Here is a 23,865-nt window from a genome sequence, read left to right on the forward strand (position 1 = left end):
AGAATTTTCTTTCACCAAGAGATCTTTCATAGACTAGCAGCTATTGGAGCAATATTTTAAAGCCACTAGACTTCTTTTAAAAATGATGAGATGATGGTGTAATTTCTTGGTTAAACAATCACTCATTCTTAAATTTCACCCAGTGGACGTTTGTTATGGTTGAATCCATCCATTTGCATCAAGTTTAAGTCCCACATACTTATTACGGTAAAGTTGTCCTATCCGACTGACCCAGTATTGTGTTTGAGGACCTCCCAACTCTGGCATCACCTGTCATGCGTTTTAACAACCTGATTTTTCTGTCCCTGTTTCTGTTTTTGTTCCTCCTGTAGATGAACCGAACCGATCATGCATGTGTATCAGTCAGGTGAGATAGTAGTAGGCCAAATATACCGTACCTTTGGCCGACAGCTATTTAATGTGTATGGTCACCTTTAGTCCAGTGTGTCTGGCAATATTTAGTGTTATAAACCACCATAGTATTGGACAATACTCCATTTACTGCCGGGTAAGATGCAGTGCATTGGTTTTGTGCCTCTATGGGTATTGTGTGCATAATTTGTCCTGTGGCCCTATGTGTAGTATTGTGTTTAGACCATGCTCAGATGAGCACAGTTTGCATATTAAATCTACAGCAACATACCCCCTCCTCTGCAAATATGTTGAACTTGACTTGGTCAATCTTGAAATTTATGGTGATGTGCAGAGTTTTTCTTACAGTAAATTTACTGGAAAATCCTCTGCTTCCAACTTGTAATCAGAATTTTTTTGGTCTGAGGATAATGTTAAATCTGTAGTTTGGGGATCTCCTAAAAAAGATCCTAAAAACTACTATTAACACCAACTTTTCATTATTTTAGAGATTGTCTTGCACCATACCTTATTATGTAGCCTGACAATAGGCAAATTTGTCTGTAATTCATACTTTTCCGGTGCTTATGAGGCAGATAGAAATAGGTATTTGCAAAATTACCCAAAAGGCTCAATATTGAATTGAAGTCCAAAAATCAAATCCAAGGATAAACAGATATCAGTCTTTGCCCAAGTTTCCATCATCTTTAACAATCTGGAACGTTGAATAAACTACCTACACTAACTGGACAAGCACAGTCTTTGGGCTCAGGTTGCCTCTACACCAGGTTTCAACCTACTCTGTTCCTCAGCGGTTTTGGGGCTGTTCTCTTTAGAACCTGCCAGTTTTCTCTCCCAGTGGATACATTCTGTCTACTTAAGGGTCCAGAAACAAAAAAAGGCCTGGTTTTGGGCATCTTTCGACACGGTGAATGGAAACCAGGAGGCACGTCTATGCGCCTATTCTGGATATGCTTCCCTTATCCAGGCTGCTTAAGTTTTCTGTCCACCACTGGCACTAGTTGACTCCAGAATGTTTAAATATTTTTGTCCTTGCATCTTTGCGTAATATCAAACCAAATATCATCCAAAAATACGTAAATATACAAGAATTTAACCCAAAGGAAGGTGGCTTTGGATGACTATCACCACCTTTTTCTGCTATCTCAGATCTTCTGTATTGGCTCGAGAACATCTCTACTGATTGTTGCCCAGTCCAAGACCATTTTACCATCTGGGAACAACCCATATCTGTCCCACCCCAACACCTTCCTGCCAGCTGGAGAGATTAATTAAAAATTCCAAAGATTAGGTGTAATGCCCCAAACTAAACAATCTGCTGTCCAAGAAGACCTCCCCCAATGCTTGTGTTTCTTACCCCTGACTGTTGTCTCCTACCCACCTATAAGGTATGCCTAATACATTTGATGCCCTAATCTCCACCTCTTATCTTCCACCCCAACTGACCATTTCATAGAATGTTAGAGTTGGAAGGGACCTCCGGGGGGTCATCGTATCCAACCCCCTGCTCAATGCAGGATTCACTAAACCATCTCAGACAGATGTCTGTCCAGCCTCTGTTTGAAGACTTCCATTGAAGGATAACTCACCACCTCTCGTGACCACCCTCACTGTCAAAAAACATTTTTCTAGTATCTAATCTGTGTCTTCTCTACTCTTTCAAAACTAGACCAAGTCATGGCCCCCATTCAGCTTGTGTTTATGGGATTCTACTTTCTCTCCAGCTCCAACTCCCACAAGACACATACCGTAGATTGTGTACATTGGAGGAGCACAGCGCACCATCCCTCTTGAACTCTTAATTTAATTATTTTCTCAAACCCTTCTTAGGAAATCAGCCTTCCATTTACCATGCACTCTCTTTACTCTCCACCTCGTTCTTCCCTTTTTTTTTCCCTATCTTGACCATAATATGAGTCCAACCCTCCAATCACTGTTAAAACACTACGGGGTATTTTTTGAGTTTCATTATCTGGAACATGTTTAATCCAAAGGTAATTATGTAAAAATGTAATCTGACATCTACGTAAAAACTATCAAACATAAACCACTCATGGTCAGTAATTAAATAGACATCTATAGGGAAAACCTAGGTGCCAGCATTACATTTCTAAGCTGGCTTCTGGGATTTTTACAGCATTGCCATAAATCTGAAGATCAGATCAGGTTTACAAGGATGAATTTCCTTTTAAACCTTGTGTAGACATAATCAACCATGTAGCTTTGCTTTTAATGCTGTTTTTGCCTTTTTTTTATTGGCCACGTGACATTTATCAATACGTTCTTTTTGTTCACTCAGTAACTCTGGTTCCAGGAAAAATCATTTTTATTTGACGTGCTCAGCGCCTGTAATGATTTATGAGGCTAATTTCCTGAAGAGAGCTGTGATGTGCTACATTTTTAACCATTGGCGTTCTTGCGTAGAGCCTAGTGGTCTGTGCCAGTAGAGCTCTACAAAAGCCCAGTAATCTAGAATCTAGTGATTATATATTTTAGTAAAGTTTGTAATCATTTCAGAAAAGGATTGTATCACAAAATTATATGATGACCTGAAAACCTGGTCAAAAACTTAAAAAAATCAAAAACCTCAAATGCTCAATAATAAAAATATGAGAACATAATAGAAACCCAATTTTGTTCTTAAAAGGAACTTAAGTGCAAACTTTATTTACCTGCAGATATGGGGTTTAACTGCAAGTAAATAGTGTAAAAAACTTACTGAATGCGTGGCTATCGAGAAGAATGAACTTCTATCTTCCCAGGAGCTGCTAATTTTCAGTCCTAGTCATATTGGCGTGCTCAGATAGCATTTTTGCACATGTGTTAATTTTACTGTATATATTTATATAGCGCCAATAATTCTACAGGGTGATCTATGGCTCCATTTGGGCATGTTTTTCACATAACTAGACAGAAGTCCATGATGGAGTAATGAATGGAGCCCAAGGTGGTGTGAGCCTGGCCTTAATGTTGTCATAAATGTGATGTCTTACTCATGTAAATGTTTGATTAAAATAATTAACAGTTCATTGTTTGAGGACATCAGAGTTCATCCTGTTAGATTAAGCAACTGATCCAATAAAAAAATGCTGCACATATTATGGCCATATACCTCAGATATGCGCTGAAACTTATTTGCCTAACCACTATGTCTCCAGTGACATACATGGAGGTTTGTTCAGTTTGATGCTGCTCCACCGCCATCTTTATCGGTCCAGAAAGATTTGTGGGGCCCCAATACATATTAGGTGATTGGTCATGCCAAAATAGTTGGGTTCAGATGACTTTGTTCTTTTACATTTCAGGGTCGTTACCTGGAAATCCACAATATTAGATGCCATTTAATTATTCTGTGTTGTCTCCAGTCTCTCATCTCAATGTGGTTGACTTTGACAGATATGCAGAAGATGAAGCAAGAGGCTGGTTCACTATTTTGGCCCTTTGCTCAGCAAAAGTAGGGAAAATAAATGGACATGGGCAATAGGAATCAGAGGTTATATATGACAATACTTACATTAGGCAGAGGCTCGAGCAGGTAGTTGGTGCACCAAGTGCTCTCCAAGCTATATTGTTGGTGGTTTTGGGGCTATTCTCCTTAGAACCTGCAAATCTTTTCTCCCAGTGGATAAATTCTGTCTACGTAAGGGTGCAACAAAAAAAAGCCTTGGTTTTGGGCATCTTTGAACACTGTGAATGGTAGCCAGGAGGCCTGTCTCTGAGGCTCCGTTTCTGGATATGGTCACCTTATCTAGGCTGTTTAGATTTTTTGTCCACCCCTGGCTCTACTTGACTTCAGAATTCATGAGTGTTTTTAGCCTTGGTGATATTTTGCATCAAATATTATCCAAAAATATATAAATATACAAAAATATAACCCAAAGGAAGGTGGTTTTAAATGTCTACCATCCACATTTATCTGGAATCTCAGCTCTTATTGGTTTGAAGGCACCTCTACTGATTATTTGCCCAGTCTGGGACCATTTCTGTTAATTATTCATTTTACCATCTGGGGACAACCCATATCTGGGATGGGTCTCTGCTCATCATGATATAGACCTCCAATGAACCCCCCAACCCCTTCCCACCAGATGCAGTGAATAATTCAGAAGCGTTCTATAGACAATAGTAGATGCTACAAAAGCAAGAGTAGATGTGATGCCCGACACTAAACAATTGTGGCCCCTTCAGGACAACCCCTTTTAGTTTGATACCGTAAACTTGCCAAAATTTATTTCAGAATAGATTGATAGAATCACTGTAAAACCTTACGCCCCGTGCCCAGATTGTCATAGAGAACACTATTTGTGTGCACCATTTGAACCTTCCTTTCGCCTCGGTTCCTCTGTCTTGCGTCCTCCCAGTAACCTTTCACACCAGCAGGGAACTGTAATACTTCTGATCTGTGTTGGCCGTCGCACCTTTCCAGCTGAGAATGAAGGCGGCTTTTGTGCTCCCATAAGAGACTTTAAGTTACATATTGATTATTATTTTCCTCTCCTTACACCAAGTGATGCGGTTAATGTGACTGGCGGCTCGGGATCTACATCTTTGCGTTTTAGCACCAACACTGAGCTGACATTTTTTTCCTCCCTTAAAGAAGAATTATGAAAGCGCTAGACTGTTACCAATGTTAGAATTGTGACTAGTTGCCTAAAGTGTGTTGTTTTTTTCTATTTCAGATAAATGCTTTCAATTTTTAAACAACTCTGGTAAAATGAAAGCTGCGTTTTGATTGGATGTTATGGGCAATATTCAGTTTTCCTTTTAGCAGTTTTGACAAATCTGCCCCTGTGCTGTTAGGGCAGCGTAGTGTATGAACAGGTAAACTCTACTATTAGCCAACATTTAATGTTCTGAATGAGCAAAAAATGTGACATTAGGATATTCTTACAAGGCAGATTTGTTTCAGAAATGTCTCACGAATGGGACCTGCAGAAACTGCTGCACTTTTTACCAAACCAACCCCATTTGAATGGATTTTCAGTCCCAACTTTTCTACAAGTAACCTGCCACATGTGAATATTGCTCAATCAGCAAAGACTCTTGATCTGAGGTCAACATTCTCATGATAACTTGTGTGAGAATCTCACAATTTCTCCCAAATGTCCTTCTGGTTGCAGTGGTGAGCTGAGCGCAACGCTGCTGGAGCTAATCACTGAGCGCAACGCTGCTGGAGCTAATCACTGAGCGCAACGCTGCTGGAGCTAATCACTGAGCGCAACGCTGCTGGAGCTAATCACTGAGCGCAACACTGCTGGAGCTAGTCACTGAGCGCAACGCTGCTGGAGCTAATCACTGAGCGCAACGCTGCTGGAGCTAATCACTGAGCGCAACGCTGCTGGAGCTAATCACTGAGCGCAACGCTGCTGGAGCTAATCACTGAGCGCAACGCTGCTGGAGCTAATCTTTGAGCGCAACACTGCTGGAGCTAATCACTGAGCGCAACGCTGCTGGAGCTAATCACTGAGCGCAACACTGCTGGAGCTAATCACTGAGCGCAACGCTGCTGGAGCTAATCACTGAGCGCAACGCTGCTGGAGCTAATCACTGAGCGCAACACTGCTGGAGCTAATCACTGAACGCAACACTGCTGGAGCTAATCACTGAGCGCAACACTGCTGGAGCTAATCACTGAGCGCAACACTGCTGGAGCTAATCTCTGAACGCATCGCTGCTGGAGCTAATCTCTGAATGCAACACTGCTGGAGCTAATCACTGAACGCAACACTGCTGGAGCTAATCTCTGAACGCAACACTGCTGGAGCTAATCTCTGAACGCAACACTGCTGGAGCTAATCTCTGAACGCATCGCTGCTGGAGCTAATCACTGAACGCAACACTGCTGGAGCTAATCACTGAGCGCAACGCTGCTGGAGCTAATAACTGAACGCAACACTGCTGGTGCTAATCTCTGAGCGCAACACTGCTGGTGCTAATCTCTGAGCGCAACGCTGCTGGAGCTAATCTCTGAGCGCAACACTGCTGGAGCTAATCTCTGAGCGCAACACTGCTGGAGCTAATCTCTGAACGCAACGCTGCTGGAGCTAATCACTGAACGCAACACTGCTGGAGCTAATCACTGAGCGCAACGCTGCTGGAGCTAATCTCTGAACGCATCGCTGCTGGAGCTAATCACTGAGCGCAACACTGCTGGAGCTAATCACTGAACGCAATGCCACTGGAGCTAATCACTGAGCGCGATGCTGCTGGAGCTAATCACTGAGCACATTGCCGTTGGAGCTAATCACTGAGCGCGATGCTGCTGGAGCCAATCACAGAGCGCGATGCTGCTGGAGCCAATCACTGAGCGCAATGCCGCTGGATCCAATCACTGAGCTTAATAGCTATGCCAAAGAACATGGCACAAGCCACTGAGCACAGTGATCGGCTATAATGGTGATGTACACTGTCGACATGATGTCACGTCACCTCTGCAGCCAAAATACTGAAATCAGATCGGTGGCAGGGAGCCTGCACTGAACCCGTGGAGTCTGAGTACCTGCTTTGTTTGGTAATTTAGAAGTTTTGAGATCCACTTTCTTGAAAGTGTAAAACTCCATAAATGTAGCCAGACCCATGCTTTGTCTTGGCTGATGTGAAGACAGACGGTGGCTGGCTTAACTATTGACATTAGTAGTTGACCAGGCTGCGTCACACAAAGAATTGTTCATGTATTAAGAGAGGAGATGTTCTCTTTATGTCAGATATAAATTATGTGAGGCCCTGCCGTGACCCAGATCCCTTGTCCTAAAGGGTCTATTCGCGCCGGTGTTGGTCCCTTTATATTGGACTGAGAAGTAGTTAGTCTACTGTGGGAATTTTTAGATGTGCGCTAATATATATTTCTATAAACCCAGAACTGTGCTTAGTCCCATCATCTCCTCTGACAGTTGTAGGCCTCACAGCGAGCCCAGGGTTTTTTTTTTCCTCGGGGTACATGCATTTGATGGGTGTCAGCTGTCTGTGCGGCAGTGGAAGGTACTGTCATCTACAAGCCAGTCTTCCTGTTCAGTTTTTCTTATTCTTACTATTTAACATTTGTTTTTCTCTAATTGGATGACAAAGAACAAGAAATGTCAGGTCCCTCACTGCGTCCTCGGAAGCAGAAGTTTGTAGAAACTATTTTTTGTCATCAGACAGATGTGCATTAGAAGTTCTTATTGCACCAAACTGTGCAAAGCTAAGATTTATTTCCTTTTTTGTAATATATATTTTGTAGTATTGTACTCTGTGACCAATAAATGTATATTGTACAGTTTTTTTTTAACTAATTTGGGTTAGGGTTATAGCCTAGACGTTCTGGTCTTGCAGTGTATGTCGGTAGTAGACATTAGGAGGTTTATATGCCACTGTATAACCATATGACACTTGTTCCCGACTATGACTGGCAGTGAGTGGAGCGCGTTGCCACCATCCGTTCGTTCTACCAAGACATCTCAGAGCCCCATTTCAATGATCAGTAGGAGTCATGTTGGCCATCTCTAGGAGGTCACCAAGCTATCACCTACCTCTGGACAGGTGATAACTTACCCAGATGTAACAATCCCAGTAAAAAATCCTACCTTTTGGCTATGGCTGCTGAACACATATTGTGTGGTCAAAGATCACACCATGGCGGTCCTACATCACACCCATCTGAAGTCAATCTGGTTATCTTAAAGAGGTTGTCCACTTCTTTTACATAGACGACCTATCCCCAGGATAGGCTGCCAATGTCTGATCGGCCGGGGTCCGACACTCAGCACTCCTGCCGATCAGCTGTCATCGGTGTTGGTGGTGGCTGCCGGCCGATAGAACTCACTTGCTGAGCTTCTCCTTCTACTTGTATTAGCCACCGCAGGGTTCTACACATCCGCCCAGAGGTCCCCAATGTTTCTGACCTTGAGAGCCACATTCAGCTCTGAGAGAGCGTCGAGAGCCACATTCAGCTCCTTCCCCCCTCACAATAGGTGCAACCAAAGCCCCATTATAGGTATAATGGCAACCAAAGCTTTTCCACAAAAATCAAGCACCCCAAAGCAGTATACAAAGATCTAGGGGTTCCTACAATACCCCTATTCAGTATTCTCCTATAAAGAACTCCCAAGACACTGTCACATCCAGCTTCAAACACCTCCTCTGACAGGTGTTGTCATCTTGTCTCCAGCGTACCATACTTTAATTATCTCAAAACCCCTAAGACCAGCATATGTGCATCCAGATCTGCTCTACTGTACAGGACTGCTCATAAAATTCACCATTTTGAGATGTGCTCTTCATACCTGTTTGCTAAAACTGGAGCTAATGCACCAAGCTGACAGGCAGCCGCGAGCCACAATTCATGGGACCGCGAGCCACATGTGGCTCCCGAGCTACAGGTTGGGGACACCACTAGTATTTTGCATAGGAGGTGGACGTGCAGTACCAACTACACCACTACACAGAGCAGCTCACAAGTGAGTACTTGCGGCCGGCGTCCGCCGACACTGATAACAGCTAATCGGGTGGGGTTGCCAGGTATCAGATCCCAGTCGATCAGACATAGATGACCTGTCCCAAGGATATGTCATCAATATAAAGGTAGTGGACAACCTCTTTAAAACTAGCAAGATGCCACAACTGGAACAGGATTCTGTAATTATTACTCTGGTCGACTCTGTGTGAATTGTTTGTCAGGATTGTATCACATTCTAAGTATTTAGTGCAGAAATTTCTGCACCATTTATGCATTACTTGGCAGGAAAAGCACAGCATAAAATAGTCACGTTTTTTGCCTCAGGTTTTCTGCGTTTTTTTTTTTTGCATACATTTTCATTTCAGATTTTCCCCCATTCATTACTATGGGTGAAATCTGCAGCAGAAACACTGAAAGGCTATATGCACACGTTGTGGATTTTCCTGTGGAATTTTCTGTGCAGATTCTGCATTTCTTAGCAGAAAATGCAGGTCAGAATCTGTGCTTTTTTTTGCCAATTTGCTGTAAATTCTATGCGGATTTCATGCATTTTTTACCCCTGTGGATTTCTATTATGGAATGGATGCAGAAGCGCAGCAGATCCGCAAAAAGAATTGACATGGTCCTTTTTTTGAATCTGCTGCGTTTTCCATGCAGATTTTTCCACACCATTAGCACAGCAATTTTTTTTCCCATTGATTTACATTGTACTGTAAATCACTTGCGGATCTGCAGCGTTTCTGCACGGAAAAGAACGCTGCAGATCGGCAGGAAATCCGCAACGTGTGTACATACCCAAAGAATTGACTTTCTGCAGATTTAAATCTGCACCAAATCTGCAAGGTAAAAATAAGCATCATGTGCATGAGACTTCAGGATTCTCATTCACTTTGCTGGCATCGGGAAACCCTTCAGGTTTTGTGACACATTTGCACAGAAAAAAAATACAACAAATCTGCAAAGTGTGCACGGGCCTTTATTGTTTAGCATCCCCGTAGTGTAATCTCTGGTTACGCTATGCTCGTTGCAGCCATAGCCGCCTTGTAACCTCAGTATCAGGTTATTTCCAAGGAGATAATGTACCTGTCAGATGTCTACAATCCTGTCTGTCTAACAGATATTCTTCAGACCCCGGAAATCTTGTGTCTTTGTTGTTGCTCATCTACTTGTGGTTTTGGATTGCTGTAGTGTTTAGGGCCTAGTCTTTGGGCTCATCTCTTGACCCTGCTGCCCCCAAATCCCTCCCCCCCCCCCCCGCCATTGACTTTTGCAGTGACTTATGAGTCCTACAGGGAAAATTGACCTCCTGTTTCTACATAGAGCTTAAAAGTATTCAGCTAGTCTTCTTAATCATGTGATGTCATAGACCTAATGGAAAAGAGAAGAATTATCTGGGTAGAAAGGCAAAATTAGCAATTGTAAGTACAGAGTGCAATATAATAAGATGACTTCAGTATATTAAGTCATCTGAATGCTGTCTGTTTATCTCACGGACCCTTAGCCCTGCATTGCTGATTTTGTTCCGATACTCTGATCAGTATCGGACACGTCTCTGTGATTTTGCACTGCTCTGTCGAAGGAAAAAAATCCGATAAGTGAGCAGCCCTATAGACTCGTACGTGAAAAACTGATGTGTAAATGAGACCCAAGTCTAAAACTGAGTGTGTGCTAACATCTGTGGGCCTGAAGTGGGGGACCACATGTCGAATAGACACGCATATATATTTTATATACAGTATATAATGATATATTTACGTTAGTAGCCTCTTGATGATTAAAGCATTGACTGCAGGGTTCTGCCTCTTTCTGCACTCGCTATTAGTCCTCTGGCTCCAACCTGTTTTATGTTGAGATTAGACTTTCTATGTATTTTTATGTCTTTAATGTAATCCTCCCAGGCCAAAAAGATCAAAAGGGATTTTTTTTCATTACTCCAAGATCCATGTTTGTGTGTACTGTTGCTGTGTAGTCCTTTGATCTGTGTTTTCTGAAACATGCTTTGAAACGTAGCTATTTGTATGCAGAGGCTTCCTACTTTCATCTAATAAGAACATCAACTTTCCTAGTCGAGGTACAGTAATAATGGCCCTCGTCAGCCTATTTAACAGTTGCCTCTGTTCATTCTTACATGAGCTGAAAATGATGTAGGTCTATCATGTCCAACCTTTCTCAATCAACTATGTATTTTTCATTATTTAGTCATTATAACCCATGTTTTTTAGTTAAGCATATTCCAATTACATTATGTCAATTTGACTGCTGTAACTGTAAACTCTTGGGGTAGGACATTCCATGGTTTGACTGCTGTAACTGTAAAGAACCTTTGGGGTAGGACATTCCATGGGTTGACTGCTGTAACTGTAGAGAACCTTTGGGGTAGGACATTCCATGGGTTGACTGCTGTAACTGTAGAGAACCTTTGGGGTAGGACATTCCATAGGTTGACTGCTGTAACTGTAGAGAACCTTTGGGGTAGGACATTCCATGGGTTGACTGCTGTAACTGTAGAGAACCTTTGGGGTAGGACATTCCATAGGTTGACTGCTGTAACTGTAGAGAACCTTTGGGATAGGACATTCCATGGGTTGACTGCTGTAACTGTAGAGAACCTTTGGGGTAGGACATTCCATGGGTTGACTGCCGTAACTGTAGAGAACCTTTGGGGTAGGCCGTTCCATGGTTGGACTGCTGTAACTGTAACGAACCCTTCGGGTAGGACGTTCCATGGTTGGACTGCTGTATAACTGTTAAGAACCCATTCCTATATTGATGATAACCTCCATACACCTAAAAGAACCATGACCCTAGGTCCTTTATAAAATCTGTGAAAATATTTGTTTTGCTTTTAGCATTTTTCAATATGTCTCAGGATAAAATACATACCATACTTTAAAGGGGTTGTCTAGAAGATTTAAATGTATTTTTAAAAGGGCTGAAAGTGGATTACAAAACCCCCAAAAATAAAATAAATGGTTGAAGAATGTTCTGCTGTTCTGAATGAACTGGGAAGCAAATCATCAAGATCCACTGCTGGCTGCTTCCTCTTTGACCAATAACATACCAGATGTGCTCAATGGGAGACGAGTCTGGAGACGCTGCAGGCCATGGTAGCACATTTAGGCCACGCTGACTGCTAAGCGTATCTCCAGCAACATGTGGTCTGGCATCTTGTTGTAAAATAACTCCTGGAATACTTTGAAATGGCTTTACCTCTGGTTCCACAACCAAATCAATGTAACGGTGAGTAAGTGTACATGAAATGAAGAGTTGAGGGATCTGGCTACCGTACATTATGTCACCCCACACCATAATCTCGGGTGTCAGACCGGAGTAACATTCCCTCGTGAAGGCCTCAACATGGTATTGTTCAAGTTGTCACCAGACAAATCTTTGGCAGAATTGGAAAACTGCAGTTTTTTGTTTTTTTTTTTAAATCTGTAACATGCCCATCCTTCCAGTGTTTTTCACCCATAGAAAGTAATGAGAACCTGCAAATTGAGAGAGTGTAGACAAATCACATAAGCAATCCCCCCACCCAAAAATGGGCATTTTCAACGCAGCACTTTTACTGCCAAGAGAACTGGTTTTGGCTGCTTAAAAAATGTTGCAATGTGTGAACATAGCCTTAAGTGGATTGCCCATCTAAATAAATTATTTTCTAAATGAGGATCTCTTGGCGATCTGTCGATTACCAAGGTTTGTAAACTGGAGCCCTGGGTGGGAAGCTGCTGCCACCAGGAAAAACTTAAAGGGGGTTTCTCACAAAGTACATTTTAATTAATAGATCTTGAAATAATAATGCTTTCCATAATTGGATGTGTTAAATAAAATGTTCCTGTGCTGAGATAATCTTACAAATGTGCCCCTGCCGTGTACTGCGTAATGGCCGTGTCTGACAGTACAGGAACATGGTCTGATCATACCACAGCTCCTGGGCAGGGGACGAAGCAAAAGAAAGTATACAGGCAGGATAGCAGGAGATTACAGATGATTATTTTTGTGAGGCAAAACATTTCACTGCCTGCTTTAATGCAATGTTTTACCTCACTAAAAGAATCAGCTGTGATCTCCTGCTGTCCGCTCTGTATAGTCTTTTGCTTCCTCCCCTGCCCAGGAGCTGTGGTATGATCAGACCATATCCCTGAACGGTCAGACACGGCCATTACACAGTACACAGTAGGGGCACATTTATGAGATTATCTCAGCACAGGAACATTTTATTTAAACACATCCAATTGTGGAAATTATTATTAATCCAAGATCTATTGATTAAAAATAGCTTTGTTCGTGGGACAACCCCTATAAGTTGGCTCCAATTATGGGCCACATGGCGCCACATGTCGCATAACGGTAATTCTCTGAAAAGTCGCACAACAGAAACATTAGTGCAACTTGTCTGCGACTTGCTGTCGTTTGACTATTTTCACTTTTTTCAATTTGCTGCAAATAAAAGCCAAGTCACATGTTGTGTGGAACTTTTATTTAAGTCTCTGGACAGTTTGCCTTGTGTGATTTGCGATTTGGAGGCATACGCGACTCTGTCACTGTCACAATATTTCACAGGTTGAAGAGAGAAACACAAACTGCAAACTATGTCCTACGAGGAACGGATAAAGAATCTGGGAATGTTTAGCTTGCAAAAAAGAAAACTAAGAGGAGACTTAATAGCTGTCTACAAATATCTGAAGGGATGTCACAGTGTAGAGGAATCATACATATTCTCATTTGCACATGGAAACACGAGAAGCAATAGAATGAAACTGAAAGGGAGAAGATACAGATTAGATATTAGAAAGAACTTTTTGACAGTGACGGTGATCAATGAGTGGAACAGGCTGCCATGAGAGGTGGTGAGTTCTCCTGCAATGGAAGTCTTCATACAGAGGCCGGACAGACATGTGTCTGAGATGGTTTAGTGAATCCTGCATTGAGCAGGAGGTTGGACATGATGGCCCTGGAGGTCCCTTCCAACTCTACCATTCTATGATTCCTTCCTCTAAGAAACCTACATTTGTATTAAGATTCTCAATCAAAAGCCCCACATAGCTCAAACATTTGACAACCTTGCAAAATATCAGCTCTGCAATCTAATGAAACCTTACCCCCTGTAAGCGGCAGATTCTTAGCCCGTTCTCCTCCGCCCCGTTCTCCTCCGCCCCGTTCTCCTCCGCCCCGTGCTCCCACGGCTTTTGCCAGTGTAAATACAAATTATGGTCTTGGACATCTGCTGCCCATATCCAGGTTTTAGCTACAAGTTTCCTTCCGGATTTTGCCTGGCCCGTGATCCCTTATTACCAGATTTAAGAACATCAGCATCTCGGCTGGAGAAGGCAAGATTTTAGTTTAAATCTGGCAGAAACAGATAACCCTTATAGGAACAGTTTCTCAGTTGTGACTTCGATTTTATTTCTTTGCTTTCGCACCAGATCAGATTTTCACAATTTTGTTCTCAATTTACAAGACCAAATGCAGACACGAAGATCAAGCAGATATTCAGATCAAAAGTGAACAATCCAGTTGATCTGATTTGCTTAAGATGATTATTGGCAGTGATTTGGCTCTGAACGTCTTCCTGACAAACAGAATGACCAGCCAGCAATGAATGGAGCCTGGATTATGCACAGTCTGCAGCTCCAAACATGTCATTCAATGGAAGAGGGTGCAGTTAGAGTACACTAATGGCAACACTCTTATCTGCAGGTCATCTCCTGTCAACATTTCAGTCCCATCCAAGTGAGCTGCAATACCATACACAGCCTATGAAAAAAGAGTGGCGCTGTTTCTTAAAGGGGTTCTCTCACAAACAAAAGTTTGTTTTAATCAATAGATCTTGGAATAATAATAAGTTCCACAATTGGATGTGTTTAAATAAAATGTTCCTGTGCTGAGATAATCTTATAAATGTGCTCCTGCTGTGTACTGTGTAATGGCTGTGTCTGACCGTACAGGGACATGGTCTGATCATTTTGAAATTCAATGACTGATTCAATTCTATATACAGCAGATGGAAAAGGACCTACAATTTACAGTAACTGATATCACAGCTCACCTCCCCCTCCTGTACAATGACTGATAACACCTCTATATACAGTAGATAACACAGGATCCACCATTCACAATAGGTGGTCACAGCTCACCTCCTCCTCCTGTACAATGACTGATAACACCTCTATATACAGTAGATAACACAGGATCCACCATTCACAATAGGTGGTCACAGCTCACCTCCTCCTCCTGTACAATGACTGATAACACCTCTATATACAGTAGATAACACAGGATCCACCATTCACAATAGGTGATGTCACAGCTCACCTCCTCCTCCTGTACAATGACTGATAACACCTCTATATACAGTAGATAACACAGGATCCACCATTCACAATAGGTGGTCACAGCTCACCTCCTCCTCCTGTACAATGACTGATAACACCTCTATATACAGTAGATAACACAGGATCCACCATTCACAATAGGTGATGTCACAGCTCACCTCCTCCTCCTGTACAATGACTGATAACACCTCTATATACAGTAGATAACGCAGGATCCACCATTCACAATAGGTGATATCACAGCTCACCTCCTCCTCCTGTACAATGACTGATAACACCTCTATATACAGTAGATAACGCAGGATCCACCATTCACAATAGGTGATATCACAGCTCACCTCCTCCTCCTGTACAATGACTGATAACACCTCTATATACAGTAGATAACACAGGATCCACCATTCACAATAGGTGATATCACAGCTCACCTCCTCCTCCTGTACAATGACTGATAACACCTCTATATACAGTAGATAACACAGGATCCACCATTCACAATAGACGATGTCACAGCTCACCTCCTCCTCCTGTACAATGACTGATAACACCTCTATATACAGTAGATAACACAGGATCCACCATTCACAATAGGTGATATCACAGCTATGAGTTAGTGTATTGCCGCTTATGTGCATGTGAAGAACAGGAAATACGAGCCTAATATTTGGTCTAGCGGCCAGTGTAAAATTTGCTGGTTTTTTTAATAAAGATAGTGGTGTGAATTTATTTTTATTTTTTTACAAAATTTCTTTTTAATATAAAAACTTGATAAAAAAAAAATAGCTCTTTTTCTGATGGCTCATTGCACAGCAGTCTCTGCACACGCTCACTGCACAGCAGTCTCTGCACACGCTCACTGCACAGCAGCCTCTGCACACGCTCACTGCACAGCAGTCTCTGCACACGCTCACTGCACAGCAGTCTCTGCACACGCTCACTGCACAGCAGCCTCTGCACACGCTCACTGCACAGCAGCCTCTGCACACGCTCACTGCACAGCAGTCTCTGCACACGCTCACTGCACAGCAGTCTCTGCACACGCTCACTGCACAGCATTCTCCGCACACGCTCACTGCACAGCAGTCTCTGCGTATGCTCTCTTCGCATGCTCACAACACTTTTCCATACAAATTAATAGGTCATTTTATGACTTGTAATTTTTACTCCAGTCTGATTTATTTTTAAAATCAAACTTTCACATTACAACCATGAAATTGTAACCTATTTTACCATCTTCTTTTTAGCCCTTGCAGAAAGTACAATTCTTATTTCATGAATGAGAGTTTAATCTTTCTTTTCCATCTGTCTCGTCCGCTGTTCCTCTTGCTTTGGCCCTGACACATGCGATCAGGTCTGCGGGAGCTTCCTGTCTGTTTTGGACAGGGCATCATTGCTTCCATTTCTAGATCTGGCAAACTTGTGCGAGTTGTGTGATATCCAAGGCCGGTGTGAGCTTCCTGTGTCAATCACATTGATTCACATTGGCGCAGTCATCGCACGACACATTAGTGATGGGAGCTGGGATGGCGGCTCACAAATGCACAATTTACTGCTGTCCTCATTGATGATTTGATTTTTTTTTTTATGCTGTAAATTTTCGACGTGCAAAGTCAGGGAACTTCTATTCCAGCTGACTTGTGTTTTGGGCTCAGATAATTCCGCAAAGTCTGGTAATCAAGCGTAATATGAGACGTCACAAGTCTAGAAGCAGAACTTGAGCTGAGAGCAATTTACTAAATTACTCAGATTAATAGATTTTGCCTGCATGGAAAGTTACAAAACTTTGCAAATCACTTTATTAGGTGATATTTCTTCATTCCTGCAAAAAAATAAAAATAAAATGCAAGTGTCTTCACCCCCACCCGCCCCCATCTTCCCCCAGCCTATTTGCCATCCACTACATTGATATCGGAACATACTCACTTGGAGTACAGAAGATGGCAGTGATGGGTCAGCTAAGCACCTGTGTCTCACCAAGACCTCATTCAGGCGTCCATTTATCGTGTACACGAGTACTATCCTTGTTTTTCACCAACACCACTCGTACCTGTGATATTCCATGGGGCCATTCACATGTCCTGGATTTTTAGTGGTCCGTGGAAAATCGTGGAGACCTGTCCGATTTTGATCTCTGCGTTGGATCAAAATTGTCAATGCAAGTCTACTGGTCCAGGAAAAAATCAGAATGCACTCGGATTCTTTCACACTTTCACAGGCTGTGAGAAAGGAGAAGGTGGATAACTTTTTTTTTTTTCCCTCCACGTATGAGAAAAACTGACTCTAGGACCAATCTCTGAAACTCGTGATCAGCATCTCATCAAAATAATCAGGCTGATTTCCTCCTACGTGAGAATAACGGGCGCTTTGGGGCTCATTCAGACATCAGTGATTTTTCATCAGTTTTTGATTGGAACAGTGGAGTGGAACAGAGAAAAGTTATAATGAATGATGGACTCCTGCGCTGTGTTTTGGAGACACTCCTGGTTTTGGCATACCGATACCGATGAAAAATCAGGCACGTCTGAGTGAGCCCTACCTCTGGGGATAAGCTTGTTCTCATAAGCAGAGCACTGCTAGGAGATGACAGGAGCTGGGTGCGGACCCATCACTGCCATCATCTGTACTCCTGATTTTCTGAGTTCAGTGCAGGTAAATAGACTGGAGATAAGCAGGAGCTCGGAAGCCACTTACATACAATTATTATACAGGAATGAAGACACATTCCTTATAAAGTGATTTGCTAAGTTTCACAACCTTTCATGCCGGACACAGTTAGAAAACTTAAAGTGTCACTATTTTTATTCTCTCTTAAATCCGACAACATTTTAGCTCTGGGCTTATAGGATTTGTTCAATGTTCCAATTTTTTATTTTCTTCAAAAGGCAGGGAATGTTGCAAAATAATACAAGCAAGTACTGTCACAAGCTGTAACCTCCGTTGCACCCGTTGGGGCCTGTGATTAGAGGCAGTGCACATCTCATGATGTCCTGTTATACAAGCCTTAAAAGGGGTAGTCCGGGCTTTCTATATAATTTGTGTGTATACCTAAGATGCAGAACACTGACAATTTGTAACAGACTCCCTGTCAGCATTCTGCAAGGTGTCCTAGGTATAACATTTTGTCATATGGAGACATGTGAAGTTCTATCACCACTGCGGATGTGATGTGGGGACATGTGAAGCTCTACCACCACTGTGGATGTGATGTGGGGACATGTGAAGCTCTACCACCACTGTGGATGTGATGTGGGGACATGTGAAGCTCTACCACCACTGTGGATGTGATGCGGGGACATGTGAAGCTCTACCACCACTGTGGATGTGATGTGGGGACATGTGAAGCTCTGTCACCACTGTGGATGTGATGTGGGGACATGTGACGCTCTATCACCACTGTGGATGTGATGTGGAGACATGTGACGCTCTACCACCACTGTGGATGTGATGTGGGGACATGTGAAGCTCTACCACCACTGTGGATGTGATGTGGAGACATGTGAAGCTCTATCATCACTGTGGATGTGATGCTGGGACATGTGAAGCTCTATCACCACTGTGGATGTGATGCGGGGACATGTGAAGCTCTGTCCCAACTGTGGATGTGATGTGGGGACATGTGAAGCTCTGTCACCTCTGTGGATGTGATGTGGAGACATGTGAAGCTCTGTCACCACTGTGGATGTGATGTGGGGACATGTGAAGGTTTGTCACCACTGTGGATGTGATGCGAAGTCATGTGAAGGTCTGTCACCACTGTGGATGTGATGTGAGGACATGTGACGCTCTGTCACCACTGTGGATGTGATGTGGGAACGTGAAGTTCTATCACCTCTGTGGATGTGATTGTGGGGACATGTGAAGCTCTGTCACCACTGTGGATGTGATGTGGGGATATGTGAAGGTCTGTCACCACTGTGGATGTGATCTGGGGACATGTGAAGTTCTATCTCCACTGTGGATGTGATTGTGGGGACATGTGAAGCTCTGTCACCACTGTGGATGTGATGTGGGGATATGTGAAGGTCTGTCACCACTGTGGATGTGATCTGGGGACATGTGAAGTTCTATCTCCACTGTGGATGTGATTGTGGGGACATGTGAAGCTCTGTCACCACTGTGGATGTGATGCGGGGACATGCAAAGCTCTGTCACCACTGTGGATGTGATGCGGGGACATGCAAAGCTCTGTCACCACTGTGGATGTGATGTGGGGACATGCAAAGCTCTGTCACCACTGTGGATGTGATGCGGGGACATGCAAAGCTCTGTCACCACTGTGGATGTGATGCGGACACATGCAAAGCTCTGTCACCACTGTGAATGTGATGCAGAGACGTGAAGCTCTATCACCACTGTGGATGTGATGTGGGGACATGCAAAGCTCTGTCACCACTGTGGATGTGATGCGGGGACATGCAAAGCTCTGTCACCACTGTGAATGTGATGCAGAGACGTGAAGCTCTATCACCACTGTGGATGTGATGTGGAGACATGAAGCTGTCACCACTGTGGATGTGATGTGGAGGCATGTGAAGTTCTATCACCACTGTGGATGTGATGTGAAGTTCTATCACCACTGTGGATGTGATGTGGAGACGTGAAGCTCTACCACCACTGTGGATGTGATGTGGAGACATGTGGAGCTCTGTCACCACTGTGGATGTGATGTGGAGACGTGAAGCTCTACCACCACTGTGGATGTGATGTGGAGACATGTGGAGCTCTGTCACCACTGTGGATGTAATGTGGAGACGTGAAGCTCTACCACCACTGTGGATGTGATGTGGAGACATGTGAAGCTCTGTCACCACTGTGGATGTGATGTGGGGACATGTGAAGCTCTATCACCACTGTGGATGTGATGTGGAGACATGTGAAGCTCTACCACCACTGTGGATGTGATGTGGGGACATGTGAAGCTCTATCATCACTGTGGATGTGATGTGGAGACAGGTGAAGCTCTATCACCACTGTGGATGTGATGTGGGAACGTGAAGTTCTATCACCTCTGTGGATGTGATGTGGGGACATGTGAAGTTCTGTCACCACTGTGGATGTGATGTGGAGACATGTGAAGCTCTATCACCACTGTGGATGTGATGTGGAGACATGTGAAGCTCTGTCCCAACTGTGGATGTGATGTAGAGACATATGAAGCTCTACCACCACTGTGGATGTGATGTGGGGACATGTGAAGCTCTGTCACCACTGTGGATGTGATATGGAGACATGTGAAGCTCTATCACCACTGTGGATGTGATGTGAAGACATGTGAAGCTCTACCACCACTGTGGATGTGATGTGAAGACATGTGAAGCTCTACCACCACTGTGGATGTGATGTGGAGACATGTGAAGCTCTATCACCACTGTGGATGTGTTGTGGAGACATGTGAAGCTCTATCACCACTGTGGATGTGATGTGGAGACGTGGAGCTCTATTACCACTGTGGATGTGTTGTGGAGACATGTGAAGCTCTGTCACCACTGTGGATGTGATGTGGAGACATGTGACGCTCTATCACCACTGTGGATGTGATGTGGAGACATGTGAAGCTCTATCACCACTGTGGATGTGATGTGGAGACATGTGACACTGTCCCCCATGTGGATGTGGTGCGGAGACCTGTGAAGCTCTATCACCACTGTGGATGTGATGTGGAGACCTGTGACACTGTCCCCCATGTGGATGTGGTGCGGAGACATGTGACGCTCTATCACCACTGTGGATGTGATGTGGAGACATGTGACACTGTCCCCCATGTGGATGTGGTGCGGAGTGCAGTGATTGTGCTGCTTTCCACAGACACAGGACACTGCTCTGTTAGTTCCAATACTGGAGTGATGACAGAGGTCCGCACAGGGGCAGATTAGTGACAGCCAATGAGTGAAGATGGTGGTGCTGGACACAAAGGCCGGGCGGTGGCAGCTGTCATGTTTGGTAGAGCTGCAGGTAAACAAAGTATGTGCTGGGATTAATGTGAAATTCAAAAGAAACGAAAGAGAGAAACAAAACTACATGTAGAGGGGTGTTACATGTCACAATACAGCACAGATCAGCTTAAAAAAAATGGATTTCTGGGTCAACCCTTTTAATGCTTAGGTGAGGAAAAACAATGGGACACCATTATTTTTTGTCCTCACAGGTACCACAGAGCAGCCTGTGCTGAAGCAACCGGGGTTAGAGCCCCTGATTATACTTTCTTTTATGATTTTGCCATTTCATCTGCCCTTTTATACAATTTTCTCGGAAAGTCTGACAACCCCACCTCATAGAGAAATGTTCCATCCCTTTCCTTTGGCATCTAGCGTCATAACGTCTTGTATTTCTAGATTTAATCCTGTATTTCTAAACTCTCCGGTACTGGCTGCTGCTAAGTGATTTTTGGTGCTGTGAAATGAAAGAACAACTATTTTTTGAAGCTTTCAGTATCACCTTTGGGCCTCACCATGTTTCCGCACGGTGGGGTATCGCTCTCATAGTATTTTCCAGTTTTCCTGTGATCCCATTTTTCACCTAGTTTTACTCCCCGAATTGCTGCTTGGATTTCTGATCTTGACAAAGCGAGCAGACTGCTGACAGTAGCGTAGAACGTGCTCCCTGTATGTCTGCGACTGAGCCGTGCACGCCGGCTGCCTGCGGGCCCGATACGTAACTCTGGGGGATCCTTCTTATTCACCGCTTTCTTTGTGGTGGTGTATGTACGGTGGGAGGACACGTCTTACTGTGATCTGCAATAGAATATTCTTCATTTTGCAGTTTGTTACAGTAGTTAATTTATACTCAGGGTTGAATTGGTGAGACCAGCATCTGCCCTAACCATGGGCCCCAAAGGTCCATCATAAACCAACCCAACTTGGAGATGACTTGGGCAGCAGACACCTACCACTAAGGTCCATCTTCTATAGAATGATCCAGAAAATAACTTACTGATATGTCATCTATGTACAATGACAATGTCATAGGTTCAAATTAAAAGTGGACTGGTATATTTTCTGAAAAAATGGAGGGTGAACCATGGAATAATTGGATCATAGAAAGCTTTGTCTGAAACTAGAAATAGGTCAACCTTCAGTGATGGCCTTCTGGAAAATTGCAAGATATGTCATGCAGAAGAAAACTTCCAGAAATGCTGGTTACTAGATTTTATAACATATTTCAGATGACTGATTTGTCATGTCTTCCGAGAGTCCAGGAGGTCTTCCTTTTTTCCCCAGAACTGGCAAGACATATTAGGAGAGTTGGAAAGTAGGGAAAACCTTCATAAAATAAGCACAACAGCACCTGAATATCTTCAGGAACCAGCAGACTTTAGCCAAAAGTGAAAAATACATGGATCAGACGTGTTAAGCCATGTTAATGGTGGCATCAGAAAATTCTATCCACAAGGTAGAAGATAAATATGTGAAGGTTTGGTGTCTGGCCACTGGAGATCGGGGATTCCTTTTCTCTTGTATAAATGGAGCCGTATTTCACATGCGTGAGCACTGATCCATTCATTGTCTACATTAGTGGTGCTCACATATGGTCCCTACCACTCTCATTGGAGAGAATGGACTGATGGTTGCAGCCCCTGCTGGGTCCCAAAGGCCAAACTGTCACCGATCAGGTTGTTCTAGAGAAAAGTCCCTGTGTTGTTCGTCGCCCCATCAGGCTTTGTACTGGTCATTACACAATGTTTCGCTTGGTGTGTTCCTTAAACCATGTCCTTGCAGTGCATTACTTTACTCTTATTTTAGACGTTTTTTCTTTTGCAGTTGGGGAATTTGTGAGCGATGCTCTTCTGGTTCCTGATAAATGCCGCTTCCTTCACCAGGAGAGGATGGATATCTGCGAGACTCATCTGCACTGGCACACTGTTGCCAAAGAGGTAACACAAATGTTAAACATATTCTTTAAAATGTCATCATATTTATCAGTGTTTCAGATCTCCGGTGACCTGTCACTTGGACTCCGCTGAGACATCCATCAGCAGGAGCTGCCTGTGGCCTGTCGCTTTCCCAGCATTTACTGGTACCAGTGACGTACGGCCTGACGAACCCAATGTCTGCTGTATGTTCATGTTGTATTCCTGGTGAATTCTTAAATCATCAAAAATTCAATGTAAGATTTGTAACAAGGGATGCCACTTACCATGTGCCATTTTTAATACAAGTCACTTCTACCTCTGCATCTATTGTGTGTGGCAGCAAATACATCTTCTTTCTGATATATCTTTATTTTCTTTTTGCTACATGTAAATGGGAAAAAGTATTACCTGGAACCGCGTGCATGTTCATAATGATATTCATGTTTCATTAGGGAAGTTTTTATAGATGGTTGGGTGGACGAATGGTTGATGGGTGGATAGATGGTTAGATGCGTGGGTGGACAGTTAGATGTGTGGGTGGATGGTTAGTTAGATGGTGGCCTGATGGTTAGATTGGGTGGCCCGACGGTTAGATTGGGTGGCCCGACGGTTAGATTGGGTGGCCCGACGGTTAGATTGAGTGGCCCGACGGTTAGATTGGGTGGCCCGACGGTTAGATTGGGTGGCCCGACGGTTAGATTGGGTGAGTGGGTGGATGGATGTTTCTATAAATGGATGCATGGTTAGATAAGGGTGTATGGATGATTGGTTGGATGGCTGATTAGACGAGGTAGGTGGATAGATTGATTGAGTAATAAAGCTGCTTTCTCACGAAACTTAAATATCCCATTCTATTTCTGGAATATCATTATTGA

General features: G+C 43.5%; 1 protein-coding gene across 4 annotated transcripts in view; it reads left to right on the plus strand.

The window, feature by feature from the left end:
* The window catches only part of APP (amyloid beta precursor protein), a 307,189-nt gene that overhangs the window by 183,136 nt on the left and 100,188 nt on the right, over positions 1 to 23,865 (plus strand). For all 4 annotated transcript variants that reach the window (XM_077294003.1, XM_077293999.1, XM_077294001.1 and 1 more), the window contains exon 4: positions 22,899 to 23,011. In XM_077294003.1, coding sequence (XP_077150118.1) covers positions 22,899 to 23,011 — 113 coding nt within the window. The remainder of the gene's footprint in view (positions 1 to 22,898; positions 23,012 to 23,865) is intronic.

Source organism: Ranitomeya variabilis, chromosome 3, assembly GCF_051348905.1.
Source record: "Ranitomeya variabilis isolate aRanVar5 chromosome 3, aRanVar5.hap1, whole genome shotgun sequence".
Lineage (NCBI taxonomy): Eukaryota > Metazoa > Chordata > Amphibia > Anura > Dendrobatidae > Ranitomeya > Ranitomeya variabilis.